A 23,341-nucleotide genomic window follows, 5' to 3' on the forward strand; every position below is an offset into this window, starting at 1 on the left:
AAGTAAGCTTTAAGTACAAAGATGGTAAAACGTATTGTTTTAATTGAGTTTAAAAAACAGCCTATATCGTGTATATATATATATATAATTGTAGTTGAATTCCCAGTAACACATCGATAGGACGATGGAATGAAAAGAGAAATAAACGGTACGATGAATGGTGTAGGATGGTGTGGAAAGAGTACGCGAGGATATTGATCCCATCGCTAAGGCGTACTCTTCTCCCAAGTTTGAATGCATCTTGAAGAAAAGATGCCAGTTCCCCCAAGTCTCGAGCCTGTCCTCTCTCGGGCCTCGGCCCTGGATATTCCGTCCTCGGCTGCTTCTTTCGTTCCGTCCTTCTCCGGCTATGTCCCTCTGTCTTTCTCTTTTTTTCTCTCTATTCCCGCGCGAATGCGACCCTTTTGGCGTAGTGGCTACCGGTGTTACGCTCGTAGGGCCCCCAGGCGGTCCACGAATGGATTCACGAAGAGCTACGAGGACTCCCGAGGGTGTACGATCGTGCGCACGAGCAGATGTGCTACTGTCCTTCGATACTCTGGATGATGCCCCGCGGTGCTGCGAATCGACTATACCGTTCCCTCTTTCGCACGAGCGCGCGAAAGAAATAGGATGGCCGAGGAACGCAGAATATTATCGTTACATAGCGATCGACGTGGCTCGCCATTCGCATTTTTAGCCTTTCCCCATTATGCTCGTATGCGACTGTCGCGTGCTTTTTGTTTCAAAACGCGTACATATCATATACCCGTCAAGTTCAAGTTCGTCGAGGACGAACGAACCAAGTATGTACATGCTTACTAGATTTAGATGAAAGATGTAATTTCTTTATTTCTTTTACCGCGACGACGCTTCCTATTGTAATACATATTTATCTACACACATAGGTATCTAAGTAGATGCGTTATGAATATAAATATATGTATATATATATATATATCTTTTTTAATCTTGTTCTTTTCGTTAGTTATTTTGTTGCTCGGTCACGGTTTCGTTAAAGGAGAACGGATAGAAGATTTTGCGTGAAATTCTCATACGCGGACGTGGACGCGGACACGCTGGGAAGGGTTCAGCTCGGAAATACCGTAGAAGAAAATAGAGAGCGCGGTAAGGAGCGCGACCGGCCTTACGGCGTTGTTGCTCGCCATTTGCCGACGCAGCTTTTCACATTCCTTAGGCTCTCTTCCAGGGGCAAACAATGTTAACGACCACGCGAAGAGATCGAGATTCCATCTCTACCGAGCGATACATAAATAGGCCGACGCTTTTACCCGGCGACCAGATATATACGTACCCGCGTTATTATTCCTTTTTGTAACCGACTATTTTTAGACGCCCGCCGGAATTTCACGCTTCTCTTTTTCTTTCTTTTTGATGTTTCTCCCTTTACCTCATCCTTCCCCCCCTCCTCCTCCTCCATCTACCTCCTCGACCGCCTCCGTCGTTTGCTGTATGTCGATAATCGTATTCGAGGTTGAATAATCACGTTTCACGAGGTAAAAGGTAATATAAGAAGGCTATACTTTTATTTTTCATTTTTTTAAGTTCGCATATTCCACGTCCTATAAGGGAGTAGTTTGAAAATTCAGTCTATAGCATTTCTAGCATGCGAAGTGAAGAGAATTATGGTTACTACTGTTACGTTACTGCTGGTAATTTACGTTTCAAATAGATTCATTAAACAAGTAACTATTAGTGCTGCGCAGAATATTAAAAAGAGATATTTTGTATTCTTGTCGTTCAAAGTATTTAAATCTTAGTTATCTGCCACATCATCAAGTTCTCTGAATATTCGCACTATATAAGTCTTTGTCAAGTAAGCAATCAATCATTTTAACACTTGTGTCGCGAATTTTTCTTGTTACTCAACGATTCTTCTATCTATGACACAAATGGGGACATTTGTCGTATTAAATATTTAAAAAAATAAGAGGAAATATAACAAAATTGTCTCCTCATCCTTGATAATACTTGTATGTCAAGCTATGGCAAAAGTAAATCCGGAAAGTTTCGGGATGACGTTTAAGAATAACATGTTTTGAAATATCTAACCATTTTAAAGCATGGAAATGTTATATATAAAGGACTTTAACATTGGAAATCTTTTACTTTCCAATGTAAGAAAAAATCAAATAATTATCTTTGCAACTGTAGAAATTACCTAATAGCAAAGTAAAAAATCCACAACTCTTTGGAAAAAATATAACGACAGCTTTAAATTATCAATAAATTCATGGCTTTTGATTCTGTATTTTAGTAAAATCATTTTGATAAGGGAAGATATTCAATTGTCTTTTCCGCGATGATGTATCTCTTATCATTCTATAAAAAATGTGAATTATCGATCACATGTAGCAATCGTCACAAATTTTCTGGAATTTTCATTCCACTTAACTGGCATTTTTTCTTCCGAGGATGCGTACGTGCCTTGGACCATACGAACCGGCTTGAATCACGAAACGATCGTCTCTTATCAACGCAGGAATGCATGAAGGCTGATTATCAAAGACTTATCATTGCCTGATAACCAACAGCTAAATGACGTACCCCAGATTCAGATCTGGCTACTGTTTGTCGTCGAGTTTGCGAAAAAAAAATCGTCGCAATTCTACAAGGATATGATTATCTATCATAGCTTTCTCTCATTGAAAAATAGTTGAAAATCGTTTATTTAGCAACATTCCTCCATCTATATAGATATAAACATATTTTTAATTGGCGTTCTAGTAATACGTGTTACATTTCGATCGGTTATTATTATAATCTTCTTATCTCGAAGTATTATCTAAATGGTTAATCGAGTATGTCGATGTTATCCCTTTCTGGGATCGAATTTTTTTTAATTCGTTTAAGTGTATGAACGTTGCAAGGACTTTCCGCGATCTTCAAGATCGTTTCTTATCGCGTCGAATGAATCACAAAAGCGACGAGAGCTATAAATATTCAAGTGAGGCGTCACCTGAGAATTGTCGCGACGAAAATTACATTTCCTCTTGAATGATGGCAGAAAATCGACGACAGTACGAATCGTTGTAACGATCGCGTAACGGGCTGACCCATGAGCTCGTCCTTTTTTATCTGGTCAAGTTTAATTGGCTGATACGTCGATTTCCCTGAAATCTCAATATAACGCTCGACATTCATCCAAAGGGAATGCACGAGCATCAGATGCCGATTTCTCCGAAAGGGAGAGCTCTCCGTAAAGCGATATGCATACCGAATACGTTCGTCAGGATTTCTAACTTCTTCTCCACGGTGCTCTTCTTGGAAGGGCGACACAAAAATGTGAATGTACCGTAGCCCTTTTCAAATGTGCACAACGCATTCTTTTTCCCTTCTTTCTCCTCTCTCCACTTTCTTTTTTGTTTTAACACTTCTAGAAAATTTCGGATCTTTTGCTTTTATAATTACTGAAAACAATTTAATTTGCAATAGGAGATAGAAACATTGTTTCATATAGCTATTCATTTTATATACGTATAATTTATTAGAATATTTGTTTAACATTTTCGTACATTTCATTGTTTGAAGTTTGAACTACATAGAGAGAATATTTTATGATTATTTTCCTCTTAATTTGTTTAGCGTTTTCCGATTATATCACACTATTGTTAAATCGCTAGAAAGATATGCGTATCATTAAACTATATCAGGCTATAATAGGTTAGATAGCAATTATATCAGTATCAAAGATGTTGACGCATAAAAGCGATTAAAAATGATAAGAAATTAAATATTACCGTGTAAAAATATTGCGAGCGAACATGAGTTCTTTTAATAGAACCGTTAAGGTTATGGAAAATTATCAGTCATAGAGGTTTCTTTGGAATTTTCACACATTGATTCTATTATAAGATAATGTAGAAAGAATTAATGGGAATTAAGTGTTTTTTAACTTATGTATTTCGAGAATGGATTAATATTATTTTATTGATTAACCTGGTTGCGGGAAGAAAGATAACTATGACAAAGAAATAGAACGTTTTCATTGTCTGTAAAAAATGCCATAGAGATAGTAACATGGGTCTAATCGATACACGGCATCGTTTTACTGAACGACTGCTAGCGGTGGTCAATAGTCAGTTTCGTGTTGCACAACATAATTGATAACAATTCTCTTCAATGAGTGTCAAAAGATCGCGATAACGTTTCAATGGGTTAAGATTGTCAAGATTTTATTGCTTACGTTTTTGCATTTATGCCGAAAATATTTTTGGTATAAATTATACGATTAAAATTCTTTCTTTTCCTTTACTGGCGACAAAGTATCAACAAAGTGATCAATTATTTGTTCATAGTCTTACGTACGAATTGTACAACATTCAACTCACAGATTCAGCAAAACTTTTATCTCATTGTTAGCAAAGAAAAATTGTTCGTAGAAACATACGTTTCTTATTTTTACATCAGAGAATACTCTATTCTGAGACAACTTGGACCGCCCAATTCTCAAACTTGAATTTCGCGGGCTTTCCTTTTGATACGAGAACGCCAGAGAGAAAGAGCATCCTCCGTATGCGTTTCGCGCGAAGAGATAGGATTGCTGGAAAGTTAAGAGCTTTTGCTCGGTCCGCGCAGACACCTTCGTTCGCTGAACGGGGCATCGAGTTATCGGTATGTACACCACGATAATGGCATCGCATTCCATTCATATCAGCATCGCTCGTTCGCCACCGCAGCCTACCCGCTCTCTTGCCTCCCACTCCCTTCCCTTCTTCCCTGACGGTGGGACGTTCGTATGCGCAGGCTCGTTCCATCGCGCCAGGCGCATCGCCGCGTCGTAAACCAAGATGCGACCCGAACACGCGCTCGATGTGAACGCACCTTTACGCGGCCGATCGTCATGCTGGCTTCACCTGGTGCGCATTCCTTCTGCAACTGTTGGAAAACGGCTCCCCGAGGAAACTTATCTCGAGAGAGAGAGAGAGAGAGAGAGAGAGAGAGAGAGAGAGAGAGAGAGCGTGCAGCTTGTTCGCGATCACGCCGATTCCACCGGCAGTGGGGGCTTTTTTCTATTTTATAATTAGATTTTTAGGCCTCGGTGGCGCGACTGACATGTATGCACGTTATGATCTTTGGCGGACGGTTTTAGCGGCAATAAGGTTTGAAAATACTCTAGTCACGCAGGTTTTGTGATAAGGATCAATGATGAAAAAAAAGGTTAAAAATATCGTGAAAATTAATGTCGTCTTTCAGGAAGGGGAGAACTTTAGAAATTTGTTCATTATTATCGAGATTTTCATTTAAAGTTTCCTTAATGTAGAATTTAGAACGATATTCCGCGTATTTAAGACAGTTTAGATGTTTAGAAGAATGTGTTCAACGGTCGAATCAAAGAGCTGTGATATTCTTCTTAGCTCTGTGATTCTTTCCGAGAAGTATCCTGTTAGGAGATAATTCTTAAGAGTAATTCGTTGTTTATTTTTTTATGCGCTCAAGGAATTTAAAGATGTCAAGTTATCGTTATTTATCGCATTTCTTGTTTTGTTACATACTCTAACAAGTTATCTATTTTCACATCATGCAAATTGCAAGCAAAAAATTTTGCTTTGCTCCATCGTTGTAGACAGTTTCGAGTTTTGCAGTAATTTGTATGACAGTTTAATCTAGAAAAATTGTCTCGACGGGAAAAGAATCTTTATACAGTCAACAATAATTATCTCTGTTGTTTCTCCGCTCGAACACGAGGGCTTTTGAATGTGAAGTATCTGTATGCTTGTAACATCTAAATATACGTTCACCGTTTGGTGTATCGAGACGATAAATAGAAAACACAAAATATATCAAAACTTTCTCCACGGAGAATTCTTATATCTTACTGATAAGGTAACGGTGCCAGGTGCCGTTGTACAAACGTGCCCGCCCCCCTATACGCTTCTCTGTGATTTATGCGTGTGTACTTATTAAATTACTATTTTATATACTTATTGAAACTATTAAATTAATAGTCGTCACAAACGATATACATAATGTAATACTTATATAATGCAAATTATAAACAACATATCTTTCTATTTATAATTATAAAATATACAATGATCTCGAAAATGTTGGGAGAATGACCTTGAGAAAATTCCACGCGTATTAAATTAAATCTTTCCTTCGTGTTTTGAGATTTAAATGATCTATTTATATAACTTCTATCTTTATCGAATTCCTCAAGTACATTAGATTAGAGAATATTCCATATAGGTTCCTTAAACGTTTTTCATTTTTTTCTTTTTTTTTTTTATTGCCTTAAATACATATATGTTGATGTCACTAAAGCCTAGTAGGATTCTTCTGGTGTCTAATTTGGTGGGGCGTTACAACACAACTGAAACCGGAATTATTGTGACGGTATCAATCATTTCGTTATCGTGACATCGAAACAAACACACAAATGTGTTTTACATCGCACGGCAGTGAGCACGATTTGATTCTGTATAGGTTTCCTCGATGAGCCACTTCGTTTAATCGCGGAAAATCTCACGATTAAATCATAATAATTGATTGTCTGTTCGAGTGTTAATCGTTCTATGAATTAAAACTGGAGATAAGGAAAGGGCCGGCAATTTATCAGTAATTTCTAATTTTTAATTTTTGCCTATTATTATTAAAAGATGAAATTATGGAGGACGAGATTATGGCGTTGCAATACAATATTTTAATTGATAAATTACCTGTACACGTACGTGTGCATTCATTCAAGCAGCTTGTACATATTTATGAACTCGTTGAGTTTCAACCGTTTCTTTTTAATACTCTGAGGATGCATTGTTAACACTTGCCGTTTTAATTCATTGAGAATAATTGTCAAAGAGTAAAAAAAAGAAAACGATGATTCAAGGATCAAAGTTCTTATATATATATATACACACATGCATACTATATACAAATGAAAAATAATTTCGAAGTAAATCATACGTAAAAATTGTAAGGCCTAAAAGGATGAAATAAAAGAGGAATATTTCTCAAAGAATTTATATGATAAAGATTTAGTATTTCTAAAAATATTCAGATTGTCTTACGATTACGTAATTTCACAAGGTTTTGTATTAATTTTTAAATTAGAGATAACTGATTGAATATTTGATATATATATATATGTATACATATACAGCGACAGTGATATACGATTTAGTCATATATCAAAAATATGACTTTGAGCACGTGTGAAGTTGCAGATTGTGGCGACTTCTATTGGTGAGATTGCGTACTGCACGTACAGTTGCTGGTTCTATATGAGCTGGTATACAAGTTAATCCCGCGCATAATTCACACATTCCACAAAAGATTCTTCGATGGAATTTGAAAGTATTTCTTTCGTTTGATGTTTCGAACAATCTCGATATCAATAACGATTCCTGTAATAAAATGCACAAACAATGATATAAACGTGGATATATACAAGTAGGTATTTTGTTACGAAATCATTACTTAAAACAACTTCAATAATATCTTCATTTATTATAATGGAATTATGTGTGTGTATCTGTATCATATCCATGATGATTGTATAACGAGCAGAGTTCAACAATTCTTATACGAAAATAATTAGAATTGTTTTATTAGCCATTAATGTGAAAGCAACTCTTAGTTTTAGAAGTGATAGTCAATCTAAATATATGAGGAATTATAGTTTCATTTACGAGATTGATAAGAGGGAGACGAAATAGTCAGGAAGGAGGAATGAAAGATGACGCATTGAAAGTAAGAAAAGAGGAAATTGACGGAAGGAGAGGAATGCCCGAAAGGGTGTAGCGGGTCACGTGTGTATAGTCGGCCCCTTGCATTAGCCGTGGATCCTCCTTTTTCTTTTCTTCCTTCCCTTCTTCTCTCTTTCTCTCGGGAGCCACGTGCGCCCCAAGAAATTCCTCTTTTGTATCCTTCAGCCTTTGTTCGGCAACAGCTGTCCGGCCGAAGAAATGCTTTTCTCCATCGTCAGTCTGCTTACTGCTGATTCTTTCCCCTCTCTGTTCGCTACCACGTCTAAGTATGAATTAAATTATCGATTCTCTGCCTTCTTTTGTCGATTCGTGCGAGGAAGAGATTGAGAATCACGATTTAACGCGAGAACGTCAACTAACCATTTAAATAGTGTCAATATTTTCTTCGTAATCATTAATTCGTAAATTGTCTGTTTTTAGAGACAGATTATTACTTGTTATTATAAATATGTAATTGTATTTGTTCAAGAAATATTTGAGGAATCCAGTTAAACTTGAAGAGCCCAATTTCATAAATATTTTAATTTTAGGTATTTCCAACCAATCAGCCCCCAAAGACTATTTCTTTTTTATCAATTTTCAAGTAACATTTCACAAGCATTAACTTGTTATTATTAAGGTAACAAGGATTAAAGGGAAGACAGAATGAAATTTACTAAATGTTATGAAAATGCGGGTTTTTCAGGAAGAGAGAGAGAGAGAGAGAGAGAGAGAGAGAGAGAGAGAGAGAGAGAAGTTGTCACAAATTCCATTTCCTTCCATGGAATGCGGCTCACCATTCCCCTCTACATCATTCCATTCCGACGGCAATGTTTAAAAGTACATCGAATCATGATTCTCTCTACCCCCGTAATTTCCTCATAAATCATCTCGAAAATTCCCGAAGGAAACGGTTCTGCATCCGTGCCCTTAACATTCGCCGGAAGACGTTGCTTTCGAAATTTGCCGCGGTTGCGTATTCAGAAGAAAATGCCACGAATGCGTCCAATTACAAAACACCGCGGGCATTCCTGAACAGATCCGTACGCATAGTGGCCCGACACTGGCTCCGCGCGGCTCTCTGCTATCTATCCCTCTTTCTTCGTTCCTCCTCCGATGGTATGAGCGGCGGAGAGTAGTTGGCGCACTATAAAAGGGGGCCCTTCGCTCGGAGCGGGGCCCCGCGGATCGGCGTGCAGCGTTCAGATAAATATGCGGGAGGGGCCGGAATTCCTCACTCGGCTGCATTCCAATCGCTCTTCCTCCTCCGCCATCTCACCACTACTACACACACAAACACCTCCCCGTCATCGTTATTTGCAGCCTCCGTCGCACACTACCTCTGTCCCGGCCACGCAGCAACAGAACAACCTAGCGATCCCAGTATGTAATGCCAACGAATACCAGTACCGCCGGTGACAATAACAATAACCACGCGTGTCCATAATAAGCTTCTGAATACCCTGACAATGAGCGTATATACGAAGGGATTGAGGTTAGCTCGGATTAGGTTAGATTAGATGCTTCTTCGTGACTTTTGTAATCTGCTTTGTTTCCTTACGGCTGAAGTGAAGCGATATTTTTGGTAATAAGGATGTCCCGCTATTATTAACAACAGGGACTATATTTATATCTCACGATGAATATGCTTAGGATCTTGCAACAGTGTAGGACAAAATTTATTATTTAAATTCGTAAATGAATTTTTATGGCAAAGAATAAATTCAAAATTGATATATATATATATATATCCGATGCAAAGCTACAGTATTGACAACAATTCGTCAATTCGCATGCAAGTATGCGTTACTGCTGTTCGTCGTTTATGGACTGTCTTTATTTTCTCCCTTCTCTCATAATTTTTGCGTCCCTTCCTCGTGTACTAAAAAGGTAGATTCTTTTCTGGCTTTTACAGCATCTATAAACGCGTGTATATGTACTCGAGTACCGACGTAGAACTCACGAGTATGTGCAAACGGTTTCGCAGGAATTATTATTGTAGGTGGTGGATCTTGCATTAAAATGCATATACAGGACCTCTAATACGAAGGCTAAACCTTTTGGCCGAAGATATCGCTCCTTTTACAGCGCTGGCATTCCTTACCAATATTTCTCGAAGAGGAATTCCTTAATGATACACGAGTGCTGCGTGCTTCGTGCTTGCTGCTTCGTTCTTCGCTCCCTTCTGTTGGTACACGTGCGTGATTTGCGGCCTAGAGTCAGGTCTCGATGGAGAAAGTGTTTATTCGGTTTCCTGTCATACTCGTCTGAGATTTTTTCTCCATCGCTAAAATTGACATATGACAAATCGCGTGCAAGGTCAGGTTGTACTTTCGAACTATTTTAAAGATGCATAACACATTGTGTAACATATAGAGACCACCTGCCTGCTCCTGTAAGAGTAATCCAACATGTTCTAGAGCGGCGTTTTTAAACGACATTATAAATCTGATCTTTTTATTGAATATTTATATTTAGAAACGTCAATATATTTATACTTGTATATACAGATTGTTCGTGCTATTATTTTCGGGCAATGAAAACTTTTTTCTAAATGGTAAGACCCTTTTCTATACTTAATCCTACTACCGTGGCTGCAACAAGTTAAAAATATTTTTAATGGATTTTCCGTAACAGCAAAACGTATTCAACGTATCATTGAAGAAAGTACCATAGAAAGCACTGAAAAGAGCTCTGTTCGTAAATCCAGAAAGTCCACATAGCATCTTACAACAGTCCTACGTAAATGACCAGGAGGTGACCTCCGCTCATAAAACGACGTTAACGGAGAATAATGTATCTCTGCGACCCATAATATCCGAATAACGTAACACATGTCAGTCGAGAGACATTCCAATTGACTTATGGAACGTCTCTAACCGGAATTCGTTCGGAACGAAAGAAGATTCCCGCGTCGCGTCGCGACGGACATGTCCAGCGGAGCGTGGCGTAAAAAGTCAGCTAAAGCGGAAGAGATTTCGGGATGTGCCATGCCGGGAGGACGAAGAGGAAGCGACTCGAGAGATCTTTCGAGGGAGAAAAAGGAATGATAGATACGTAAGGGAGATGCAAGCATCGAGGTAAGAAGAGCTGCGCCTCGTGGAGGTGGAGAACGACCGATGGAGGAGGAGGAGGTGGAGGTGGAGGAGGGGAAAAATAAGAGGCTCTTTCCGCGAGGCGAGCGAACCGGCTCGTACTCGATAGCATCTGCGGAGCCTCCGACAATAATAGTGTGGACCGAGAAATATGCGCGCGGGGCCCGAGCCCTGTGAATCCTTCGGCGGTTTTGGGGTGGTGAGGTGGTGTACGGAGGCAAAGCTCGCTTGGTGGGGCGAAATTCTCCGATGCGTAGTGATGGGATCGATCCGGTGCTTGTAATTCCCGAACAACTCGTCCTTCTCATCTTTCCCTTGCTCGCCACTTCGCGTGTCGCTACTTTCATGAAAAATTCTGAAATTTTGGTAATGCAGAGTGGCCATGTTTTGGAGAGACGATATTTACGTGCAAATTGGTCCCACGAATATAGAATAGAAAAATATGTCCTGAAACACGAACTTTCCAATTACTTTACAGGAAGATAGTCCATTCCGTTTCTTGCGAAGGTTTTTTTTTTTGTAAAAATGCTTGCTTTTATACAAATACGTAAGTTATCATTTTAGTGGAAACTACACGAGAAAGAAGAAAAATACTTTGCAAAAAACTTGAAATAATTAGCTGGAATTCGTAAAATGTGTATAATTTTGATGAATATAAAATTGAATTAATGTTATGAAAGTATAATAGGCATGGATTATCGATGAGCGATGGTAATGAAATAAATCGATAAGATGTACAGAGGTAGGAGAATTGGTCCCATCACTACTGGTACGGAACGGGCCTTCTGACGGAGAGGGGACATACACCAAGGTCCACCGGGCCTGTTCTTAGATGATCAGAGACACGGCTGATGGGCCAGTAGTGGCCCCAGAAATTCCAACAAGGACGAGGCATAATGCGCGACTCAAGGTCGGTTCTACTACCGACCAGAGAGTCCGAGATGGGACCACGTTCAGCAGGGTCGTACTGTGACCTCGTCAGGCCTTCCTTCCCCTCCTCTCCCGGTTCTCGGGCCCCTACTCCATCCCTGCTGTCGTCCCTTACAGGCTGGGCTCCGCCAGCGACAGGATCGTGCGCTCGCCCCGCGGCGCCCTGCATATCAGGCCCCTGCATACCACCACGACATTCCACATCGTTGAAAAAAATGTACGTCCTCCGGGGATCGATGACGAATACTACGGTGAAATTCGAGATGCGACCTCGTCGACGCTTCGTCGTTCAGCTATTCGACGAAACTATTCCGTCGAGTATACTAGCTGTGTACGTGCGTGGAAACGAAATTAACGGTTCTTCTTTGTCGAACGTCGATCGGTGTTTTTCTCCTCTGTAATGGATATTTTGATCGATGGAAAATATTCGACGAGGAAATATAGGTCAAGAAATTTCTATCAACGAAAGAATTTTTAGTTTGATGGAACTTTCGAGAGGAAGAGATGGAGGATCATTGGAGATGAGAAGGCCTAGGGAAGGAGCAAAATTTCGACACGCGATATCGTAAATATTCATGGTGCGTGAGCGAACACAGCACGTGTGTGTACGTTCTAGTATCAATTAGATTCACCAGGAACGAATACCGCATGAAATGTATGGTATCTGAAAGGAAGAGGCAAAGTGGGGGATACGGAGAACGAAGAAGGTAGAAATTGTTGGGTAGGGAAAAGAAGAAAGAAATAGAGGGAGGATAGGAAAAGCAGATTGGGAGTGGGGGGCGCAAGGGCTCGATTGCGACGGTCCTGCCGGGCCTCATCCTGAGGCCCGCCTTTTTACACCGGCTAAGAAAGAGCCGCTTGAGGCCACCGTGGTTGAAGCGAGATAAATGAAAAGACTATGGAAGGAGCAGACGGAAAGTGAGGAGAGGAGGAACGCCTATACGGAGATTGAGAGAGGTAGGCTCCGCGCGTGTATGTGTGTTTGAGTGAGAAAGAGGCAGAGATCGAAGGATTAAACGGAAGAAGAGAAGGAGGAGAAGAGAAATAAAAGAGTAAAAAGGAAGGATGTTGGATAGGATGGTAGGGAGAAGGGTGGTAGGTAAAAGCAGGATGGAAACGAGAAGGGAAGGAGAGAATCGACCGGGTGGTGCAAGAAGCGAAGGAAGAGAAGGCAAAAAGGAGGAAAAAAGGTGGGATCCCTTAAAAATTGAGACCCACAGAGGTGGGGATCGGAATTTCGGGCCCCGTAAACCGGCCAGTCTCGAGGAGGCCTTCGCGAAGATGAGGTGAAGAGAAGAGGAAATAGACATCCGACGGGATAGAAGAAGAAGAAGGAGAACGAGAAGGAGAAGAAGAAGAAGAAGAAGAAGAGGAAGGCGAGGGCGAAGAGGAAAACGACGAGGAAGAAAAAGGCGGAGAAGAAGGAAAGGAAGAAGAGTATATAGGAGAGGAAAGAAAGAGACGGCAACGATCACGACGATCACGACGACCACGACGACGAAGAAGACGAAGAAGAAGAAGAAGAAGAAGAAGAGGAACCGTGCCTAGTCTACTGTGTACCCGGCATGGACCGTCAGTACACACTCTGCGTACTCGTACCGGCGCACCAGTACCGCACCTACGTAAACAATTACCATCAGCAGGCGCATCAACAGCGACTGCAACAACACCAACGCCAGCAATATTCCGAGCAGCAACGTTCCTGCAAACAGCCTTATCAACAGGAGCAAATTTACGAGAACGTCGTGTCCCAATATCGAATGAGAATGTGCTACCATAACGACTACGAGAACGACGAGCAGATACAGAGGTTCTACTGGGAGCAGTGCTACAGACGTGATGACACCGACGCCACCGCATACTATTACTGTGAATACGTAAGGACTCTTCCAGGATTTTCGCGTACCTCGTGCGTTACTCTGACCTCTTGGAATCCGTTGAAGTGAAATTCCACGTCCGGCGTATCATCGTCAACGACTTTGTCATCGATCAGTGTTTTCCTTTTCATACCTCTGCTATCTAATGTCTCATATTTCGTTCAAATATCTCTCTGTCTCTCCGATCTCACGTGTCTCTAATATCAAGATACGATTCGCTGATAACATCGAATAGAAATTTCGAATCATTCGCTGTTTCTTCCTTTCGCATTTACATGTCGACTAAGAGAAAGAGAGAGAAAGAGAGAGGCCTCGAAAACGAACGGTAATTGGAAGTACCGGAGCTCGCTTCGAGAACTCTTTTCGAGAATAGCAAAAGTGCGAAATTCCATAGAAACACGACACGAGAGAGAAACGGAACGAGAAACGTTGCCGTGAATTCCGAATGTTTCTCTCGCTACCAATCGACTACGTTCTTTTATTTCCTTCTGTTTTACGACGTTGAACCTGCGGAACAATCCGAACTGTAGGATCGTCCCGGCTCTCTTAGCACTACGTAAATCATGTGTAATGGTATTTCCTTGTTTGAAAATCGAAAGAATGCTGCCGCAGGCAGTTGCGTGGCTTCTATCGGATTTCGATGCGTGATCGAGCTAAAAACGTGAAACGACGTGCTATTCCCTACGTTACTTTTAACCGCAGAATTCTTTCTGTTAAGTGTTGCCTAAGAGCTATATGCGCATTTGCAATTTAATTTACCCGAGAATCGATTATTCGATTGTTTGCTTCTATTATTAAAATCGACTGTATGAGTTTAAAATAAACTCAATGATCGAAAGTCGAAATGATCGAACGATCAAAGAATACTTCAGTGTGGATGCGGTTGGATGTTTGGATCTCGTGACTTTTATAAGTTTATGATAGGAATATTTTTCGCTATTATTTCCAAAGAACGATGAATCTTAATTTTAACAATGTCGTCTGCAACTGTGTTACAGGCGAAAAAGGAGATCTACGATGTGAAGCAACAGAGGTTATGTCTGGCCCAGGATGAGTACAATCACCTCAACAACGCTTTAACGACGCTCGGTGCTTCACGTACAAGTTGTGAGTACATATTAATATTTATATATTTTCTGCAAATTTTTGATATTCAGAGTGCTCCCCAAAGTATAGTTTAGCGTGGAAAGTAATGATTTACTTGGAACTTATGGCGCACTAATCGTTCGTTTTGTTATCTGTGGTACGCAGTATCCTCAAATAAATTTATTTTATAATAAAAGTATTTTTATCTGTATTGATTGGGCGTATTGAGCATATTTATATTATTCCTTTACAATTAAATCATTCGTCCAACTAGAATACAGTAAAATTTTGATACCATAGTGATTGAGAGGATATTTCTTATTTTCCGAAAAATTTGCCAGTGTCGTCTTCAATTGTTTGTAGAATACAAAAGTCAAATAAACGCAACAATATTTTTTTATACTCTTTGATTCAGAGTTCATTGTTATTTTCCACATATAGGGTTAATAAAGAATACATCGAACGAAAAGGTAATGATTGATCATCTATCTCGTCTACAGTGTGCTCCAGTTCAAGTTCATTGAGTACCAAGTACGATCCGGATCTTTTGAAATCCGATGTCGCACTTGCGAGGAGTCGAGTTTCCCGGCTGAAACGAGAGCTCGAACAGATCCGCGCTGAAATGAACTGTACACAACGAGGAGTGGACACTCTCGCAAGGTATGTTGTTACTGTCTTCTTCCAAGACATCTAGTGGAACTCGTAGAAATATGGATTTACATAAATATCATTTATAGTTTTATCGTAACAGAACGAATAATCTACTAAAGACACGAGTTTCAACGTTTCCTGTTATTTTTGATATAGCGTCGAACAGAAATTGAGCGGACATCATGGCGGTTGTTACAACATCACCGAGGCCCAGGCAATCATGACGGAGCTTCGAAACATTCAGAAATCGCTGAGTTCGGGCGAAAAGGAGAAAGCCGAGTTGATGCAGTCCCTGGCTCAATTGAAGGACGAATTAACGAGACTACAGCTCTGCGAAGGTAGTCCCGAGGCCAGCACTCTTAGCTTACCTCAGGAGAAGCTTAGTACAGCGTCTCAGACTGATCTCTCTGGCGAATTGGTCCCGATCGGTACTCGTCTGGCCGAGATGGCACGGATGAGGTTACAGTACGACGAAGCAAGGAAAAGGATACAGCATATACAACAACAATTGGCGGACCTCGAGGAAAAAGTAACTCCTGGTCAGACAGAAAGCGACAAGGACAAGTTGTTGCTGTTCCAAGAGAAAGAACAGTTGCTTCGAGAGTTAAGGAGTATCACTCCGCGTACCAGAACGCAACAAGATATGAAGAAGATCCAGAGTGAGATCCGTCGCCTCGAGCAGGATCTAAACAACGCGCTTGAATTGTCGAACAAGACGATTACAGATCGCGTGCGACTGCACGAAGAGAAGCAACTGCTGTTGCAACAGTTGAGGGACGCTTTACGCTCGATGGCGATGCTCGAGGGTCAATTGAAGACTCTCAGTGCGAGCACGCTCTCGGTGAGCAGCAGTTCCAGTCTTGGAAGCCTTAGCACGACCAGTAGCAAGGGTTCACTTAGCTCTGGATTGAGCTTCACTGATATTTACGGCGGTCCTCAGTGTCTGGGCCCTGTCAGCTCTCAACAGGAGCGACCAGTCGACATGGTTGATCTACACAGACGCGTAGAAAGATTGCTCAGAGGATCGGAGCAGAATAATCTCGTCAGTACACCTTCTCCGGGTCGATCGCAGCCGAGTTTGTCGCCAAGATCGAGTCTCTCCAGCGTCAGTCCACCGGTCTCGCCGCTTTATGAGAATGCCCCGATGGGGCCACCACCTGCGTATGAACACGTAGAGATGCAGAGAAGACAACATCAGAGACCTACAACCTCATCAAACGCTCACTTAGATGGAAATCAGCTAGAGGACCGTTTGGCGGAGCTTAGGCTTACTCAGCAACAAACGTCGTCCCACGAACAATCCTGTGTTGCACCTCAAGATCGTCTTAAGTTGGTCGGTGGCCCACATCCACCTGTCGAATTGCAATCTGGAAATATGTCCCAAGGAAGCGGCCTTGGCAGGCCTGTATGCGTTATGCAGCATCAAATGTCTCCGCAGGAACCACCGCCTCTTTCGCCTATAAGCGAGACACCTCCTCCTACTGGTATTCGTTCGAGAGCTAGCAGTTCTGGTACGAACACCAGGTCCGTCTCGGCTGCTGTTTCCGACGAAAGTGTCGCGGGTGATTCGGGAGTATTCGAGGCTTCTAATCGAAGGAAACTGCCTGGAGCGATTGGCGACGTCAATTCGTTGGCGCTTGGGGAGATGAGCCTGGAGACGGCACAGGTGCAAATTAAGCTTAGGTTGGTTTTATGTTTATGTAATTCTGTTTCATAGATTGGAGATCGAAGAGCCATATGAGATATGTAGGCGAAGAATTGGGAAATGTTTGTTTCGTGTTTCTGTGATCTCATTCGTCATCCGTGAGTGAAGTGATAGCTTACAGTGACAGTGATTTATGTAACAGACTGGAAGAGTTTTCTCCTTTAAAGGGGTCTAGTCGAAATTAGTTTATATCTCATATGGTTCCTATCTTGTAAAAACAATAACGTAAGTGCTTAACTAAACAATTTATTTGTTTAGATATTCTGTAAGTGACGGTTTGCTCCATGTTGGAATCGAACGTGCCAGAAATTTGGCTGCACTTTTCATACCTAACAACGCGCAAGTGTGAGTATTTATCTAATCGTATAATTTTCCTATTGTTCATTTATTTGAATTCGATTATAATGCACGTGACTGTCAGAAGAAATAATTTTGTTATATATTTAATGTTAAGATAATTTATTCGGTAAATCTTTTAAGAACAATAACAAATATTATGATAGCTTTTATAGAGTATTGGGAGAATGGAAAGAACTGGCATAACTTATTTTAACTATTTTTTTTACTTAAAAGTTGGAAGTGTTCTTGGATCCTTCCTTTCTCTTTTTAATCATTATGATATTTCATTTAATCTGAATAAGATTATAATATAAGAGTGTAATTTTTTGATCGTAAAGTATCTTTATGTAAATGTAGCGACATTTTACAAACAAGAAACGTTTTCAACCAGACATAAATATATGCGATATTTAAAGTCACGTTGACGAGCCCGTTAGGACGAAAATTAAAAATGTTGAATAGTAACAGTTGTTTTTTCCCTGTTTGCGCTTTAGATATATAAAGGCTGCATTGCTTCCGATGCAACCGCCCGTTAATCACATGTGTTGTACGAAACCTGTTGTGGATCTGCGCAAACCAACCTTCGGCGAAACATTCCCGATTGCAGTACCACTCAACAAACTGTACACGAAGACATTGCAAGTCAACGTTTGGTGTACGGGCAACGAGTCTGAGGAGTGCTTGGTACGTGTGTCTTCCGGCTCTTTCTTGTTTCTTTCCTTTGAATATCAAGATGGCAATAAAGTATTGAAATCGTTGAATGCTTGTCTAACGCACGATAAGATTCTCATCAGTTACCAATTTATTGACAATTCAATGGCTTTTATAATGACGTTGAATGCAGCCATAATAAACAAGATATGATCGCTTATACATTTTTTTTTGTAACATGATATGCTTTTTACGAACTTAAGGTTTATTTATCTTTAATATGCTAATATCTTTATTTTGTTTATTTCTACTAAACAAGATCCAATAAAAGGTACTGTAAATTATAATGGTTTACTTAAATAGCAGACTCTTTTGATAGCAAAATATTAATTTAATGATGTTTGTGTTTATTGTAATATAGGCATTCTCTTGCCTTTGGAGATCAACAATATTAAATTATTATAATTAAGAGGTTTAGAATATACCAATTATATTCTTATTTCTAGTCACTGTATTTTTCCAACTGATTAATTTTTTAACCTTTCCATTTCAGGGATCCGCCCAAGTGTCCCTTGCAGACTTTAGTCCAGAATCGCCAAGCGTGAAATGGTACAACATACTTTCCTTTCGCTTCATGCAACCATCCGATAGCCCGAGCACTAGCACCAGCAATAGCAACAGCATTTCCATCAGCGTAGCGAGACAGGCCAAACACGACAAACAAGAATCAGACTTATCGGTATATCGTGCTGGACAGAATACGAAAGAAGAAAGCAGTGACGAGAGCACGATTATCAGCTCTCAAACGTCGACTCTGACGAGAAATCAGGGATGCGATGAACTGCAAACGGCAATCTCGTTAAGGCTGGAGGAGCTAGCCAATTGCTTGGGAAGTCCTGAAGAAGAGGATGAGAACGGTGGAAGTGAAAGCGGAAGTGAGGACAGTGACGAGGAAGGAATCATTGTAGAATTTACGATGGAAGATAATGTTCTGGAGGATGTGTTAGAACATGAGGTAAATAATACTTTAAAGTGCCTTCTGGTATATAATTTTCTATGGATAGTTGCCGTTAAATATTCTCAAACCATTTGTTGTAAATTGCTTTCTAAATTTGTGAAGTTTCATTACAAAATAATTATAGGAGGACGAGGAATTAAACGAAGAAGCAAGACAAACTCAGGACAAAGAAACTAATACTGAGTGCGTTTTCATCCCAGAACAAGGAAAACAGAGGAAACTTTCGGCAGCCGGTGTCGTTTCTAGTGTTATGCACGATGATAAAAATTCGATCGTAATCAAAAGAAGTCAAACGTTTTCACCCAGTGCTGCAGTCAGCAAAAATCACTATATTTGTCGGGTGAGCATTGCTTTCTTTTTCAGAACATTATCTACAATTTTTAGAAATTTGGTCAAGTAGCCTAAAATTTAATTTGATTATTCATTGCAATCGATGTTTCATATTACAGCTGAATCGAAGCGATAGTGATAGTAGCATGCCACTTTATCGCAGAGGCGGACCATTTCAACGAAATTCAGTAGAAAGACGGTCTCTTCGATGGCGAAGACCTTTGTCCGCTCTCAGTTGTAAAACTGCCTCAAAAAAGTCTACCAATTTACCACCTACCGCTAGAACCTCACTGGATCTTGAATTGGATCTTCAAGCACAGCATGCCAGACTGAACAATCTGCAGGACGAGTTGAGTAGATTGCGAGAATTAAAGCAAAGGTTAGAACAAGCGCGAGAAAAGGGAGACACAGACTTTGCAACGTGGTTGTTAGAGGACCACAAGTTCCAGAACCTGATGGCACAAGCCGAAAGTGGAAAGAACGGCAAAAGTGCCGAGGATAAAAGAGTAGAGAAGATGTTGAAGAAAACTTCGAAAGAAATCTACAAACTGCGGAAAACAAAAGCTGGGAAAGGAAAACCTGATATTATTTCGTTCAAGTATGTACACTACTGTTTAATATATAATATCTGAAATTTCTATTTTAAATTGTTAGAAAAAAATTTATGCGGAATTTCTAGCGTCTAAATTAAAATTATTCATCTTCCTTTTGACCAATTTTTTAAAACTTATACCATAAAATGATATTCAATAAAAATATACAATAAATAGTTACATTCACTGGAAATGTTAACTTATAACATTTTTAACATAAATTTAATTTTGCATTTTAGAGAAAAGATGGCTTTCTTCACACGTGTTAATCTCAATGTTCCTGTACTTCCACCCGAAGATTCATTGTGTGAGAATCCATCGTCACCATCACCATCACTTATTCAGCACAGGAGACACGCCTCGGAACCAATTGCTACTGAATACATGGTTACTAAGCTTGGTGCTCAAGGTGTTTCAAATTTGACCATGCGGTCAAATAGTGTTCCTAGCGGGAATGCGTCCGCGGTGAAGACTGACGGTGCCGCGACCAATAACACGACTACGGTCACGAACGTGATCGAGGACGTTCCGGCGAACAGTACAAATAAATCTGTGAACGCGAAAGGTCGATCTACCGAGGCGAACGTGCATTGTCAAGAAAATGGTCAAGGTAGTGAGAGCCTAAAATCAACAGAAGAAAACGATAGTGAAGAGCCAAGGAGGTACGAATACGTCGTCGACAGAGTTCTCGGTGTCGAGGTGTAACGTTTACACCTATATTTTTGCCAATAGACAAATCGTTCGAATCTTTGGATACTTAATGCATACCAGTCTGGTGATTTTCAAACGAAAACGGAGGATTGAAAAAAAGAACAAGAGAATGTTGTTGTTTCTTTAATTTTTTCGAATTCCAGGTGCCATGCACGATGAGTAAAGAAAAACTAGATGAAAAACGTTTATCGGAAACATTTTAACGGCATACACATAGTGATGCTAGTGACTAGTATAACTACTACAACAAACTGAACGATGTTACTGATATTTGTTATTGTTTTCTTTTTTTAATTATTGGTTATCGACAACGCGATACCTTGAGAGAGTCATTCTAGAAAGACTTTTGAAACAATAGAAAAAAAATGCGTGAAACAAGCGCTTTGTACATATGAGAATCGTAAATTATTTAAATGAGATTTTATGCGAGAATTATTTAATTTCAATCGGTTCCATCGGGTTCCTCTCTTGTATCCCGGTTCATTATTTTACGTTATGTCGCTTTGCTCATTTCCCCTTGCATATTCCCTCTTTAGAGCATACATGGCCCCACCGAGCAGCTGGACTGCAATATTGAAAATGTAACAAACGAAGAAAAAGAAAGTAAAGGGAAAGAGGAAGAAGCTGTCGCCCTGGTTGGCTGAACTCTGCCTCGATTCCATTACTGCCATTTCGTAACGTGTTCGCAATTATAATTTCGAATACTCTTCCTTCCGGCTACATCGAACGATATAATAAGTAAGTGTCTTTTTATTGTATTTTTAGCAATGAGTTGAGTTCAGCTATGTTCCGTTTCAATTAGATTATTCTCACTCGGCTCAAAGCGTATTGCGAAATGTGTTAACGTTGTGAAATTGTTGATCCCTTTATTGATGAAAGAGATATAGCGAGGTCATAAAATTAGTCATAGTTGAAAATACATGGTCTTCAAACGTCGAAGCAAAATTTCGAAGAAGAAAGAAGATCTAAGGGGAGAGATAAGGCGCTTGAGCTTTGCCGAAAATGTAAGATGTCAACTTAGAATTAATACTTCCTTTACAACTGTAGCTTTATTTTTACCAATACAGTGATTATTATGAAATAAAAAACGACGGAGGTTAATACTGCGTAATTTTAATGTATGTCTACTTGATGCTTTAACTTATGACCTCATCATATGACACGGTACATGATATTGATCCAAGCATCTGCATGTACACGTATGTATTTGCGTTAATTCTTTAATATATCCAAATACAGAGTCATTAACATTTTATCGATTGAAAAAATAATTAGGTGTATCAGTGGTACGAATGCAGCGATTACTTGAATTTAACTTTAATATTTCTGTACCATTTTGGCGAGTATATCGAGGAACCTGGTAGAGATTGAATTTTCTTATGGAGGTTAGTAAATGCCTTTGAAACAATAATCATGTAAATAACTTTGTATATACGCATCGACAATCATGTTTACGCGTCTATAAAATATAAATATATATAGATACAAATTATATACATATATCCATGTATTTACGTGTTCATGCGTGTGGGTCTATATGTTGCAACATATGTTATGCGTATACATGTATGTATGTATCTATAGCGCGTATAAGACAGAGAAATTTATGCGATAAATTTGTATGGTCCGAGAATGCATATTTTTATAGTAAAATACGTGCACAATTTGTACAACAGCTTTTATTGACAACACAAAGGAAGAAACGGAAGTAGTATGTTCTGTAATGGGATTACGTTTTCAAAGTGCAGGACCTATTACGTATATATGTATTTAATTAATGTGTTGCATTAACGTATTGTAAACCAATCATTCGACGGAATGACGTAATGTCTTACGGTGTTGAAATCAAGTATGACAATGATGTCAATGACAAATGTTAAACGATGGGGCGACGATAGTAACAAACGCGTTTATGATGGACGGTAGCAAAATAAAAAACAACAATAATGCTACCGTTAATAACGGTATCAATGATAATGGCAACGCAAAGTGGCGGCAATGGGTATAGTAGAACATGAAATATGAGTCATGGTACTGATATCGATAAGAATAGTAATAACGATAATAATAAGTTCGTAATGAAATATATACATACATAAACACGTACATCCTCCGAAAAACAACCACAATATGACTTGTAAGTAATAATAATGATTTAAATGGTAGTGATTCATATGATAACGATTAAAAGGAAAAAAAATACAGTATATATATTCTTGCCATATTATTTTGTATCGTAAATTTTGTTTCTCAGACTTTTAGTGATTAATATACTTCTTTTAACTCCTGAACCGTTTTATGTGACTAACTACAGCAGTGGTGCAATAAAATTATTCTACCATAGTCCGAGTAGTACGAAGATTCGACGTATTTTCAAATTTGGAATCTGATATGACGCAGCTATTTAAATGGAACCAAATTTCCGTAGAAATATTTTATTCACCATTATATGAAATGGTGAAATAACAGGCATGAATTTTTTATAATTGATATTAACACACTATGTGGTTTATGATTTCCCACCATCTTAAGTTTTATCGAATTACTAAAATTTTGCCGATGTTTGTTTTAGTATATTCATTTTCAAATCCGCAATAACTAAAAAATGTATTATTATTGAACATAAAATATTTCCAATTCTATTCGTAAATGTCTGCCAACTATGTT

At 39.5% G+C, this 23,341-nt stretch overlaps 2 protein-coding genes across 9 annotated transcripts in view; both read left to right on the forward strand.

Moving 5' to 3' along the window:
• Positions 1–22,898, forward strand: part of LOC122574684 (protein kibra) — a 42,250-nt gene extending 19,352 nt beyond the window's left edge. For 3 of the 8 annotated variants that reach the window (XM_043742567.1, XM_043742568.1, XM_043742566.1), the window contains 10 exons: positions 14,589–14,697; positions 15,177–15,336; positions 15,484–17,010; positions 17,291–17,377; positions 17,866–18,055; positions 18,576–19,037; positions 19,165–19,380; positions 19,490–19,968; positions 20,203–20,625; positions 21,211–22,898. In XM_043742567.1, the coding sequence (XP_043598502.1) occupies positions 14,589–14,697; positions 15,177–15,336; positions 15,484–17,010; positions 17,291–17,377; positions 17,866–18,055; positions 18,576–19,037; positions 19,165–19,380; positions 19,490–19,968; positions 20,203–20,625; positions 21,211–21,259 (3,702 nt within the window). In that variant the 3' untranslated portion in view covers positions 21,260–22,898. The remainder of the gene's footprint in view (positions 1–14,588; positions 14,698–15,176; positions 15,337–15,483; positions 17,011–17,290; positions 17,378–17,865; positions 18,056–18,575; positions 19,038–19,164; positions 19,381–19,489; positions 19,969–20,202; positions 20,626–21,210) is intronic. The other 5 variants (XR_006319136.1, XR_006319133.1, XR_006319134.1 and 2 more) reach the window with 5 other exon arrangements.
• LOC122574693 (putative cyclin-dependent serine/threonine-protein kinase DDB_G0272797/DDB_G0274007) lies at positions 12,685–13,826 on the forward strand. Its single transcript, XM_043742596.1, has one exon. The coding sequence runs from the start codon at positions 13,279–13,281 to the stop codon at positions 13,657–13,659; it is 381 nt and encodes a 126-aa protein (XP_043598531.1). The 5' UTR covers positions 12,685–13,278; the 3' UTR covers positions 13,660–13,826.
• Positions 22,899–23,341: the final 443 nt, after the last annotated feature.

The sequence above is a fragment of the Bombus pyrosoma genome, linkage group LG14, assembly GCF_014825855.1.
Source record: "Bombus pyrosoma isolate SC7728 linkage group LG14, ASM1482585v1, whole genome shotgun sequence".
NCBI lineage: Eukaryota > Metazoa > Arthropoda > Insecta > Hymenoptera > Apidae > Bombus > Bombus pyrosoma.